The 13476-nt window shown below is 51.4% G+C and overlaps 1 protein-coding gene across 4 annotated transcripts in view; it reads left to right on the forward strand.

Moving 5' to 3' along the window:
• The window catches only part of obsl1a (obscurin like cytoskeletal adaptor 1a), a 192428-nt gene that overhangs the window by 75897 nt on the left and 103055 nt on the right, over nt 1-13476 (forward strand). For 3 of the 4 annotated variants that reach the window (XM_070875141.1, XM_070875142.1, XM_070875145.1), the window contains 2 exons: nt 4317-4589; nt 9252-9521. In XM_070875141.1, coding sequence (XP_070731242.1) covers nt 4317-4589; nt 9252-9521 — 543 coding nt within the window. The remainder of the gene's footprint in view (nt 1-4316; nt 4590-9251; nt 9522-13476) is intronic. The other variant, XM_070875143.1, reaches the window with a different exon arrangement.

Here is a 13476-nt window from a genome sequence, read left to right on the forward strand (position 1 = left end):
GAATCTTGGCCTTTATTGCAAAGGGGATGGAGTATAAAAGCAGGGAAGTCTTGCTACAGTTGTACAGGGTATTGGTGAGGCCACACCTGGAGTACTGCGTGTAGGTTTGGTCTCCGTATTTACGAAAGGATATACCTGCATTGGAGGCAGTTCAGAGAAGGTTCACTCGGCTGATTCCAGAGATGAGGGGGTTGACTTATGAGGAAAGGTTGAGTATGTTGGGCCTCTACTCATTGGAATTCAGAAGAATGAGAGGTGATCTTATTGAAATGTATAAGATTATGAGGGGGCTTGACAAGGTGGATGCAGAGAGGATGTTTCCACCATTGGGGGAGACTAGAACTAGGGGGCATGGTCTTAGAATAAGGGGCTGCCCATTTAAAACTGAGAAGAGGGGAAATTTCTTCTCTCAGAGGGTTGTAAATCTGTGGAATTCTCTGCCTCAGAGAGCTGTGGAAGCTGCGATATTGAATACATTTAAGACAGAAATAGACAGTTTCATAACCGATAAGGGGATAAGGGGTTATGGGGAGCGGGCGGGGAAGTGGAGCTGAGTTCATGAGCGGATCAGCCATGATCGTATTAAATGGCGGAGCAGGCTCGAGGGGCCGTATGGCCTACTCTTGCTCCTATTTCTTATGTTCTAATGTTCTAAGCTCTCGAAGAGACTGGAGGGCGGAGGAATCGCACAGAAACCATCGGTCAAAGTCAATCAGAAGAACATAAGAACATAAGAAATAGGAGCAGGAGTCGGCCATTCGGCCCCTCGAGCCTGCTCCGCCATTTAATACGATCATGGCTGATCCGATCATGGACTCAGCTCCACTTCCCCGCCCGCTCCCCATTAACCCTTTATTCCCTTATCGTTTAAGAAACTGTCTATCTCTGTCTTAAATATATTCAATGTCCCGGCTTCCACAGCTCTCTGAGGCAGCGAATTCCACAGATTTACAACCCTCTGAGAGAAGAAATTTCTCCTCATCTCAGTTTTAAATGGACGGCCCCTTATTCTAAGACCATGCTCTCTAGTTCTAGTCTCCCCCATCAGTGGAAACATCCTCTCTGCATCCACCTTGTCGAGCCCCCTCATAATCTTATACATTTCGATAAGATCACCTCTCATTCTTCTGAACTCCAATGAGTAGAGGCCCAACCTCCTCAACCTTTCCTCATAAGTCAACCCCCTCATCCCCGGAATCAACCGAGTGAACCTTCTCTGAACTGCCTCCAAAGCAAGTATATCCTTTTCGTAAATATGGAAACCAAACCTGCACGCAGTACTCCAGGTGTGGCCTCACCAATACCCTGTATAACTGTAGCAAGACTACCCTGCTTTTATACTCTATCCCCTTTGCAATAAGGGCAGGAAGGCACCTGACTGGTGCCAGTAATAAGGTTTGCCCGACCTGTCCACCGCTGCCTTTAATGAGTGCTCCCCAAGCGGCCGGCCGAGGTCACCACGCCTCCGGCATCCGCCGCTGTTGACACCCGGCAATGCTGCAGGGGGCAGAAGCGAATATCACATCCGCAGCGGTAACGGGGTGCTGCGCATCGGATGACGTCACAATCTAGGGGGCGCTAGAGAACAAGGTGATAAGTCTTAACCACCAGCGCAAAGCCGCCAGGGAGGCTTGCATGCGTCGGGAAATTCGGCGCCCCCGCTCGGTAAACCCCTCAGCGCCCCGTTACTGCCCCCTGCAGGCGCTAATGGGGCCAATATCTCCTCCTGAGGGTTATGGCTCCAAGGCGAGTAAATGGAGTTAAGATACAGATCAGCCATGATCCAAATGATTGGCAAAATAGGCTCGAGGGGCTGAATGGGCCTCCTCCTGTTCCTGTGTAACAGGCTCGAGGGGCTGAATGGCCTCCTCCTGTTCCTGTGTAACAGGCTCGAGGGGCTGAATGGCCTCCTCCTGTTCCTGTGTAACAGCCTCGAGGGACTGAATGGCCTCCTCCTGTTCCTGTGTAACAGGCTCGAGGGGCTGAATGGGCCTCCTCCTGTTCCTGTGTAACAGGCTCGAGGGACTGAAGGGCCTCCTCCTGTTCCTGTGTAACAGGCTCAAGGGGCTGAATGGGCCTCCTCCTGTTACATAGAAACATAGAAACATAGAAAATAGGTGCAGGAGTAGGCCATTCGGCCCTTCTAGCCTGCACCGCCATTCAATGAGTTCATGGCTGAACATTCAACTTCAGTACCCCATTCCTGCTTTCTCACCATACCCCTTGATCCCCCTAGTAGTAAGGACCTCATCTAACTCCTTTTTGAATATATTTAGTGAATTGGCCTCAACAACTTTCTGTGGTAGAGAATTCCACAGGTTCACCACTCTCTGGGTGAAGAAGTTCCTCCGCATCTCGGTCCTAAATGGCTTACCCCTTATCCTTAGACTGTGACCTCTGGTTCTGGACTTCCCCAACATTGGGAACATTCTTCCTGCATCTAACCTGTCTAACCCCGTCAGAATTTTAAATGTTTCTATGAGGTCCCCTCTCATTCTTCTGAACTCCATGAATACAAGCCCAGTTGATCCAGTCTTTCTTGATAGGTCAGTCCCGCCATCCCGGGAATCAGTCTGGTGAACCTTCGCTGCACTCCCTCAATAGCAAGAATGTCCTTCCTCAGGTTAGGAGACCAAAACTGTACACAATACTCCAGGTGTGGCCTCACCAATGCCCTGTACAACTGTAGCAACACCTCCCTGCCCCTGTACTCAAATCCCCTTGCTATGAAGGCCAACATGCCATTTGCTTTCTTAACCGCCTGCTACACCTGCATGCCAACCTTCAATGACTGATGTACCATGACACCCAGGTCTCTTTGCACCTCCCCTTTTCCTAATCTGTCACCATTCAGATAATAGTCTGTCTCTCTGTTTTTACCACCAAAGTGGATAACCTCACATTTATCCACATTATACTTCATCTGCCATGCATTTGCCCACTCACCTAACCTATCCAAGTCGCTCTGCAGGCTCACAGCATCCTCCTCGCAGCTCACACTGCCACCCAACTTAGTGTCATCCGCAAATTTGGAGATACTATATTTAATCCCCTCGTCTAAATCATTAATGTACAATGTAAACAGCTGGGGCCCCAGCACAGAACCTTGCGGTACCCCACTAGTCACTGCCTGCCATTCTGAAAAGTACCCATTTACTCCTACTCTTTGCTTCCTGTCTGACAACCAGTTCTCAATCCATGTCAGTACACTACCCCCAATCCCATGTGCTCTTTCTTTGCACATCAATCTCTTGTGTGGGACCTTGTCGAACGCCTTCTGAAAGTCCAAATATACCACATCAACTGGTTCTCCCTTATCCACTCGACTGGAAACATCCTCAAAAAATTCCAGAAGATTTGTCAAGCATGATTTCCCTTTCACAAATCCATGCTGACTTGGACCTATCATGTCACCTCTTTCCAAATGCACTGCTATGACATCCTTAATAATTGATTCCATCATTTTACCCACTACCGATGTCAGGCTGACCGGTCTATAATTCCCTGTTTTCTCTCTCCCTCCTTTTTTAAAAAGTGGGGTTACATTGGCTACCCTCCACTCCATAGGAACTGATCAAGAGTCAATGGAATGTTGGAAAATGACTGTCAACGCATCCACTATTTCCTGTGTAACAGCCTCGAGGGTCTGAATGGCCTCCTCCTGTTCCTGTGTAACAGTCTCGAGGGGCTGAATGGGCCTCCTCCTGTTCCTGTGTAACAGGCTCGAGGGACTGAATGGGCCTCCTCCTGTTCCTGTGTAACAGCCTCGAGGGGCTGAATGGGCCTCTTCCTGTTCCTGTGTAACAGCCTCGAGGGTCTGAATGGCCTCCTCCTGTTCCTGTGTAACAGGCTCGAGGGGCTGAATGGGCCTCCTCCTGTTCCTGTGTAACAGCCTCGAGGGTCTGAATGGCCTCCTCCTGTTCCTGTGTAACAGGCTTGAGGGGCTGAATGGCCTCCTCCTGTTCCTGTGTAACAGGCTCGAGGGGCTGAATGGCCTCCTCCTGTTCCTGTGTAACAGGCTCGAAGGGCTGAATGGCATCCTCCTGTTCCTGTGTAACAGGCTCGAGGGGCTGAATGGCCTCCTTCTGTTCCTGTGTAACAGGCTCGAGGGGCTGAATGGCCTCCTCCTGTTCCTGTGTAACAGACTCGAGGGGCTGAATGGCCTCCTCCTGTTCCTGTGTAACAGGCTCGAGGAGCTGAATGGGCCTCCTCCTGTTCCTGTGTAACAGCCTCGAGGGGCTGAATGGGCCTCCTCCTGTTCCTGTGTAACAGCCTCGAGGGGATGTCCCTAAATCCTTTCTTCCTTTTATTCCCAGAACCACCAACGATGATCAGAGCCACTGAAGTTGGGCCGCGGACCGAGTACCTGAGCGGCGAGCCCATCGTTCTGTGGTGCGAGACCTCCCGAGCGGAGGCAGAGGTCAAGTGGTACAAGGACGGTCAGGAGCTGGAGGGGACCCAGGGTGTGAGGCTGGAGGCCGAGGGAGGCCTCAGGCGGCTGGTGATCGACAGCGCCTCCGGGGGCGACAGTGGGGACTACACTTGCGAGGTGCCAGACGATTGCGTGTGCTTCACTGTCGCAGTGTCAGGTGAGAGCGCAGGAGAAGGAGGCACTGTTGGCCAATGCTCCAGCCTGGCGATCCCACATGCAATTGCCAGTCCCAGGGGCCATGGTTACAAAAGTGCGCGAGGGCAGAGAGCGAGAAAGAAAGGAAGGAAGGAAAGAAGGATAGAAGGACCAATCTCCTTCTCCTGTTCCTGTGTAACAGGCTCGAGGGGCTGAATGGCCTCCTCCTGTTCCTGTGTAATGGGCTCGAAGGGCTGAATGGGCCTCCTCCTGTTCCTGTGTAACAGACTCGAGGGGCTGAATGGGCCTCCTCCTGTTCCTGTGTAACAGGCACGAGGGGCTGAATGGCCTCCTCCTGTTCCTGTGTAACGGGCTCGAAGGGCTGAATGGCCTCCTCCTGTTCCTGTGTAACAGACTCGAGGGGCTGAATGGCCTCCTCCTGTTCCTGTGTAACAGGCTCGAGGGGCTGAATGGCCTCCTCCTGTTCCTGTGTAACGGGCTCGAAGGACTGAATGGCCCCCTCCTGTTCCTGTGTAACAGGCTCGAGGGGCTGAATGGCCTCCTCCTGTTCCTGTGTAACAGAATCAAGGGGTTGAATGGCCTCCTCCTGTTCCTGTGTAACAGACTCGAGGGGCTGAATGAGCTCCTCCTGTTCCTGTGTAACGGGCTCGAAGGGCTGAATGGCCTCCTCCTGTTCCTGTGTAACAGGCACGAGGGGCTGAACGGCCTCCTCCTTTTCCTGTGTAACGGGCTCGAAGGACTGAATGGCCCCCTCCTGTTCCTGTGTAACAGGCACGAGGGGCTGAATGGCCTCCTCCTGTTCCTGTGTAACAGAATCAAGGGGCTGAATGGCCTCCTCCTGTTCCTGTGTAACAGGCTCGAGGGGCTGAATGGCCTGCTCCTGTTCCTGTGTAACAGGATCGAGGGGCTGAATGGCCTCCTCCTGTTCCTGTGTAACATACTCGAGGGGCTGAATGGCCTCCTCCTGTTCCTGTGTAACAGGCACGAGGGGCTGAACGGCCTCCTCCTGTTCCTGTGTAACGGGCTCGAAGGGCTGAATGGCCTCCTCCTGTTCCTGTGCAACAGGCTCGAGGGGCTGAATGGCCTCCTCCTGTTCCTGTGTAACAGGCTCGAGGGGCTGAATGGCCTCCTCCTGTTCCTGTGTAACAGAATCAAGGGGCTGAATGGCCTCCTCCTGTTCCTGTGTAACAGGCTCGAGGGTCTGAATGGACTTCTCCTGTTCCTGTGTAACAGAATCGAGGGGCTGAATGGCCTCCTCCTGTTCCTGTGTAACAGGCTCGAGGGGCTGAATGGCCTTCTCCTGTTCCTGGGTAACAGAATCGAGGGGCTGAATGGCCTCCTCCTGTTCCTGTGTAACAGGCTCAAGGGGCTGAATGGCCTCCTCCTGTTCCTGTGTAACGGGCTCGAAGGGCTGAATGGCCTCCTCCTGTTCCTGTGTAACAGGCTCGAGGGGCTGAATGGCCTTCTCCTGTTCTTGTGTAACAGAATCAAGGGGCTGAATGGCCTTCTCCTGTTCCTGTGTAACAGGCTCGAGGGGCTGAATGGCCTTCTCCTGTTCCTGGGTAACAGAATCGAGGGGCTGAATGGCCTCCTCCTGTTCCTGTGTAACAGACTCGAGGGGCTGAATGGCCTCCTCCTGTTCCTGTGTAACAGACTCGAGGGGCTGAATGGCTTCTTCCTGTTCCTGTGTAACAGGCTCGAGGGGCTGAAGGGCCTCCTCCTGTTTCTGTGTAACAGGCTCGAGGGGCTGAATGGTCTCTTCCTGTTCCTGTGTAACAGACTCGAGGGGCTGAATGGGCCTCCTTCTATTCCTGTGTAACAGGCTCGAGGGGCTGAATGGCCTCCTCCTGTTCCTGTGTAACTGGCTCGAGGTGCTGAATGATTTGACTCCTCCTGTTCCTGTCTAACAGGCTCGAGGGGCTGAATGGCCTCCTCCTGTTCCTGTGTAACAGGCTCGAGGGGCTGAATGGGCCGCCTCCTGTTCCTGTGTAACAGGCTCGAGGGGCTGAATGGCCTCCTCCTGTTCCTGTGTAACAGGCTCGAGGGGCTGAATGGGCCGCCTCCTGTTCCTGTGTAACAGGCTCGAGGGGCTGAATGGCCTCCTCCTGTTCCTGTGTAACAGGCTCGAGGGGCTGAATGGCCTCCTCCTGTTCCTGTGTAACAGGCTCGAGGGGCTGAATGGCCTCCTCCTGTTCCTGTGTAACGGGCTCGAGGGACTGAATGGCCTCCTCCTGTTCCTGTGTAACAGGCTCGAGGGGCTGAATGGGCCTCCTTCTATTCCTGTGTAACAGGCTCGAGGAGCTGAATGATTTGACTCTTCCCCGCATCGTTGCCTCTGGTGTCCCCCAAAGATCTGTCCTTCGCCCCCTACATGTTGCCCCTTGGTGACATCATCCGGAAACGCAGCGTCAGTTTCCACATGTACGCTGAGACACCCAGCTCTACCTCATCCCCGCTTCTCTCCACCCCTCCACGGTCTCTAAATTGTCAGACTGCTTGTCTGATGTCCAGTTCTGGATGAGCAGAAATTTTCTCCAACTAAATATTGGGAAGAGTGATGCCATTGTCTTCGGTCCCCACCACAAACTCCGTTCCCCGGCCTCTGACTCCATCCCTCTCCCCAACTTCTGTCTGAGGCTGATCCACACTGCTCGCAACCCAGGTGTCAAATTTGATCCTGAAATTAGCTTCCGACCACATATCCACAGCATAACTAAGACCGCCTCTTTCCACCTCCGTAACATCGCCTGTTTTCACCCCTGCCTCAGCTCATTTGATGCTGAAACCCTCATCCGTGCCTTTGTTATCTCTAGACTTGACTATTGCAGCGCACTCCTGGATGGCCTCCTACGTTCTACCCTACGTAAACTAGAGGTGATCCAAAACTCGGCTGCCTGCATCCTAACTCGCACCAAGTCCTGCTCACCCATCACCCCCTGCGCTCACTGTCCCGTGTCCTAACTCGCACCAAGTCCCACTCACCCATCACCCCCTGTGCTCACTGCCCCGTGTCCTAACTCGCACCAAGTCCCACTCACCCATCACCCCCTATGCTCACTGCCCCGTGTCCTAACTCGCACCAAGTCCCACTCACCCATCACCCCCTGTGCTCACTGCCCCGTGTCCTAACTCGCACCCAGTCCCGCTCACCCATCACCCCCTGTGCTCACTACCCCATGTCCTAACTCGCACCAAGTCCCACTCACCCATCACCCCCTGTGCTCACTGTCCTACATTGGCTCCCGGTTAAGCAACGCCTCGATTTCAAAATTCTCATCCTTGTTTACAAATCCCTCCATGGCCCTCGCCCCTCCCTATATCTGTAATCTCCTCCAGCCCCACAACCCCCCGAGATGTCTGCGCTCCTCCAATTCTACCCCTTGACCATCCCTGATTATATCGGTGGCCGTGCCTTCTGTTGCCTGGGCCCCAAGCTCTGGAACTCCCTCCCTAATCCTCTCCACCTCTCTACCTCTCTTTCCTCCTTCAAGACGCTCCTTAAAACCCACCTCTTTCACCAAGCTTTTGGTCACCTGCGCTAATTTCTCCTTATGTGGCTCGGAGTTAAATTTTTTGTGCTATAATACTCCTGTGAAGCACCTTGGGACGTTTCATTACGTTAAAGGCGCTATATAAATACATTGCTGTTGTTGTTATGTGGACATGCTGCTTACAAAATGACCTTTTGAGGTGAACGGTTAGATGTCTCGTTCAAAAGTTTAGTAAGTTATGTGAATACTTGTCTTCTGCATTATCAGTCAATGTTAACTCATCGTGTTACGCTGTCAGTCAGTAACCTCCGATTATCTTCTCTTCGAACCGGTGCAGACCCGATGGGCTGACTGGCCTCCTTCTGTACTGTACTAGTCTATCATTCGATGGTTCTATCAATCTATAATTTACTTTTTCTCTATCGTTTTCTCCCAATCTTTACCTATCTCGCTTCCTCTCCTCTCACTCTCTCTTCCTCTCACTCTCCTCTCTTTTTCTCTCTCTCTCATGCTCTCTCTCTCTCTCTTTGTATCTCCCTCTCCCGCCCCCTCTTTCTCTGTCTCTCTTTCTGTTTCTCCCTCTCCTCTATTACCCTCTCCCTCTCTCTGTCTCTCTTTCTGTCTGTCTCTCTCTGTCCCTCTTTCTGTCTCTATCCCGTTCTGTGTCTGTTTCCCTCTGTCTTGCTGTTTTTCATTTTGTTTCTTTCTCACTTTCTGTTTCTTCTCTCTCTCTCCCTTTTTCTCTCTCTCCTCTCACTCCTTCGCACTCTCTTTCTCTTTCCCTCTCCGTTTCTCGCACTCTCTCCCTCGCTCTCTCTCTATCTCTCTCCTACCACTCCTTCACTCTTTTCCTTTCTCTCTCTCTCTTTTTCTGTTTCTCCTCTCACTCCTTCACGCTCTCTTTCTCTCTCCCTCTCCATTTCTCGCACTCTCTCTTTCCTTCTCTTTCTCTATCTCTTGTTCTATCTCTCTCCCTTTCTCTTTCTCCCACTCTCTCCCTCGCTTTCTCCCTCTCTTTCTCTTTCCCTCTCCATTTCTCGCACTCTCCCTCTGTCACTTTCTCCTTTCACTCCTTCACTTTCTCCATTTCCCTCTCTTTCTCTCTCCGTTGCTCTCTCTGTCTGTCCCTCTCTCCCTCTCTGTCTCTCCTTCTCTCGCTGTGCGTGTCCCAGACCCCCCGGTGAGAATCACCAGCAGTTCCCCTGCGGCGCTGAGTGTGGTGACGGGTGACGAGGTTGTCCTGTGGTGCGAGCTCTCGGTGCCCGAGGCGGAGGTGAGATGGTCCAAGGATGGGGTGGAGATGGAGCCGGGCGAGAGGGCCACGATGGAGGTGGACGGAGAGCGCCGGAGGCTGACCATCCATGCAGCGGGGCCGGAGGACCGAGGGACGTACGTGTGCGACACGCCCGACGACTCGGCCCAGTTTGAAGTGACCGTCTCCGGTGAGTACCCCGGTCTAGCCGTATGCCAACGTTGGTTTCCCCTCGCCCTCCACTGCCCAGTAGCCCACTGTAGAAATACATACCAACATACAAAAAATGACGGACAGGTAAAGACCCTCTGGTCCATTGAGCCTGTCCCACACAATTGTGATACCTTGTGTATCACAACATATATACCCCACCTCAAACCGAAACCGTGTGATCTCCTGGGAGAGGCAAAAAAACAGATTAAAAACCCAGGCCAATTTGGGGAAAAATCTGGGAAATTCCTCTCCGACCCATCTAGGCGATTGAAACTAGTCCAGGAGATCGGTCTAGCTTCCATAGGGGTCAGAGCTGGGGCCTCAACTATATACAATCTAGATTAATGACTTGGATGAAGGGACCGAGTGTAATGTAGCCAAGTTTGCTGATGATACAAAGATGGGTGGGAAAGCAAATTGTGAGGAGGACACAAAAAATCTGCAAAGTGATATAGATAGGCTAGTGAGTGGGCAAAAGTTTGGCAGCTTTTTGGAGTATAATGTGGAAAAGTGTGAGGTCATGCACTTTGGCAGATAAATTGAACAGCAAATTATAAGTTGCAAAGTGCTGCAATACAGAGGGACCTGGGGGTCCTTGTGCATGAAACACAAGAAGTTAGTATGCAGGTACAGCAAGTGATCAGGAAGGCCAATGGAATGTTGGCCTTTATTGCAAGGGGGATGGAGTATAAAAGCAGAGAAGTCCTGCTACAACTGTACAGGGTATTGGTGAGGCCACACCCTGGAGTACTGCGTGCAGTTTTGGTCTCCATATTTAAGGAAGGATATACTTGCATTGGATGCTGTTCAGAGAAGTTGCACGAGATTGATTCCGGAGATGAGGTGGTTGACTTATGAAGATAGGTTGAGTACGTTGAGCCTCTACTCATTGGAATTCAAAAGAATGAGAGGTGATCTTATTGAAACGTATAAGATTATGAGGGGGCTTGACAAGGTGGATGCAGAGAGGATGTTTCCTCTGATGGGGGAGACTAGAACTAGGGGACATAGTCTCAGAATAAGGGACCACCCATTTAAAACTGAGATGAGGAGGAATTTCTTCTCTCAGAGGGTTGTAAATCTGTGGAATTCTCTGCCCCAGAGAGCTGTGGAGGCTGAGTCATTGAATATATTTAAGGCGGAGATAGACAGATTTTTGAGCGATAAGGGAATAAAGTAATATGGGGAGCGGGCAGGGAAGTGGAGCTGAGTCCATGATCGGATCAGCCATGATTTTATTAAATGGTGGAGCAGGCTAAGGGGCCGAATGGCCTACTCCTGTTCCTATTTCTTATGCTCTTATGTAGGAGATCACTCTGGCCATTAAATTCTCTGTAGTCCCTACCTTCTATAAGAGGTGATCTCTGCCACAGCCAGAAATAAATCCAGCTTTTGCTTGAAGGAATTCAGTGAGGTCTGTATCCACCACATGAAACGACAGCTTGTTCCAGAGGTCTACTGTTCTCTGGGAAAAGAACCACCTCCTGACATCTAACCTAGATCTAGCCCTGTACAACTTAAATGTGTGCCCCCTGGTCCTGCCTAACCTATTTAATTGAAATAAACGGTCAGCTGGAACACCGTCTATACCCTTCATTATCTTATAAACCTCAATCATACACCCGCCCCCCCCCTTCCCCCCCCAAGTCTACGCTGCTCTAAGGTAAAGAGTCCCAACTCTTTTAACCTATCTTGATAACTACCAAAACCCTGCATAACCTCAGGTAACTTCACTGATCAAACCTGGGTCCTTTCGATCTGTGTCTCTCAATTCCACATTGTATGGTCCCTTTACACAGTTAGTGTAATGTCTGCACATGTGAGCATGCTCACGGGTTTGTAGAGCTGTTGAGTTGGGAGTGGCTGAGCCAGTCACGTGATGTTCACAAGACTCAATAAAACCCCGGCCAGTTGGGTTCGGGGGATCCACGATGAGGCAGGTGGTTGTGAGCCTGATGGATGAATTGGTAATGTGTAATGTGATTGTTAAACCTTTTGCTAATAAACCAACTGTAGGCAACGCTCCATTATCCGCACATGGATCCAACCGGATACCGTTGTAACGGGATTTAAAATTTCAGCCCGGGAAGACATTTGGGCCGGTGCGTTCAGAGACCTTTCGGCCGGGGAAGGCATTGGGTTTTAACTTTAGAATGTCAATCGCTCTAACGGAGAAATCGTTTATCCGGCATAGCCCAATCTCCGAAGGGACCTGGATAATCGAGAGTTGCCTGTAGTTCTCAATAGCAATGTGTTGCTAAGAATTCTTAAGCAAAGAACCCATGAAGCAAATACATTGCACTTAAAAACATAGGAACAGGAGGAGGCCCATTCAGCCCCTCGAGCCTGTTACACAGGAACAGGAGGAGGCCCATTCAGCCCCTCGAGCCTGTTACACAGGAACAGGAGGAGGCCCATTCAGCCCCTCGAGCCTGTTGAACAGGAGGAGGCCATTCAGCCCCTCGAGCCTGTTACACAGGAACAGGAGGAGGCCATTCAGCCCCTCAAGCCTGTTACACAGGAACAGGAGGAGGCCCATTCAGCCCCTCGAGCCTGTTACACAGGAACAGGAGGAGGCCATTCAGCCCCTCGAGTCTGTTACACAGGAACAGGAGGAGGCCCATTCAGCCCCTCAAGCCTGTTACACAGGAACAGGAGGAGGCCATTCAGCCCCTCGAGCCTGTTACACAGGAACAGGAGGAGGCCATTCAGCCCCTCGAGTCTGTTACACAGTAACAGGAGGAGGCCCATTCAGCCCCTCAAGCCTGTTACACAGGAACAGGAGGAGGCCATTCAGCCCCTCGAGCCTGTTACACAGGAACAGGAGGAGGCCCATTCAGCCCCTCGAGCCTGTTACACAGGAACAGGAGGAGGCCCATTCAGCCCCTCGAGCCTGTTACACAGGAACAGGAGGAGGCCATTCAGCCCCTCGAGCCTGTTACACAGGAACAGGAGGAGGCCATTCAGCCCCTCAAGCCTGTCCCGCCATTCAGTCAGATCCTGCCTGATCTGTACCTTAACTCCATTTACCCGCCTTGGCTCCCGATCCCTCGATACCCTTACCCAACAAATATCTATCGATCTCAGTCTTGAAAGCTCCAATTGGCCCCCAACTTTCTGCATGGGAGAGAGTTCCAGATTCCCACCGCCCCGTGTGTGAAGAAGTGCTTCCTGACATCACCCCTGAACGGCCGGGCTCTAATTTTAAGATTATGCCCCTTTGTTCTGGACTCCCCCACTAGAGGGAATAGTTCCTCTCTAACTACCCATCAAATTAGTTTAACATCTTAAGCACCTCGCTCAGATCGCCCCCTCAATCTTCTAAAGTCAAGGCAATACAAGTTTATGCAACTTGTCCCCTAATTTAACCCTCTTAAGTTCTGGTATCATGCTGGCGAATGACTTGGCCATTGGGACAGCCCAGCCTCCTCTTCACCACACTCTGTGAGTGTTTACATAGTATTTACAGCATGGAAACGGTCGATTCGGCCCAACAGGTCTATGCCAGTGTTTATGCTCTGCACGAGAAAGACAAGAAAAATAAAGACTTATATTCATATAGCGTCTTTCAAGACCATGGACGTCTCAAAGCGCTTTATCACCAATTAAGTACTTATGGAGTGTAGTCACTGTTGTAATGTGGGAACTGTGTAATATGAGAGGCCGCCCCACCTTCTTCATCTAATCCGACCTCATATCCGCGGCATAACTAAAGTCGCGTATTTCCATCTCCGTAACATCGCCCGTCTCCGCCCCTGCCTCAGTTCATCTGCTACTGAAGCCCTCATCCATGCCTTTGTTACCTCTAGACTTGACATTCCTGGCTCCCACATTCTACCCTATGTAAACTTAAGGTCATCCAAAACTCAGCAGCCCATGTCCTAAGTTGCACCAAGTCCCAGTTAAGCAACGCCTTGATTTCAAAATTCTCA

This window comes from Pristiophorus japonicus, chromosome 3, assembly GCF_044704955.1.
Source record: "Pristiophorus japonicus isolate sPriJap1 chromosome 3, sPriJap1.hap1, whole genome shotgun sequence".
In the NCBI taxonomy this organism is placed as follows: Eukaryota; Metazoa; Chordata; class Chondrichthyes; family Pristiophoridae; genus Pristiophorus; species Pristiophorus japonicus.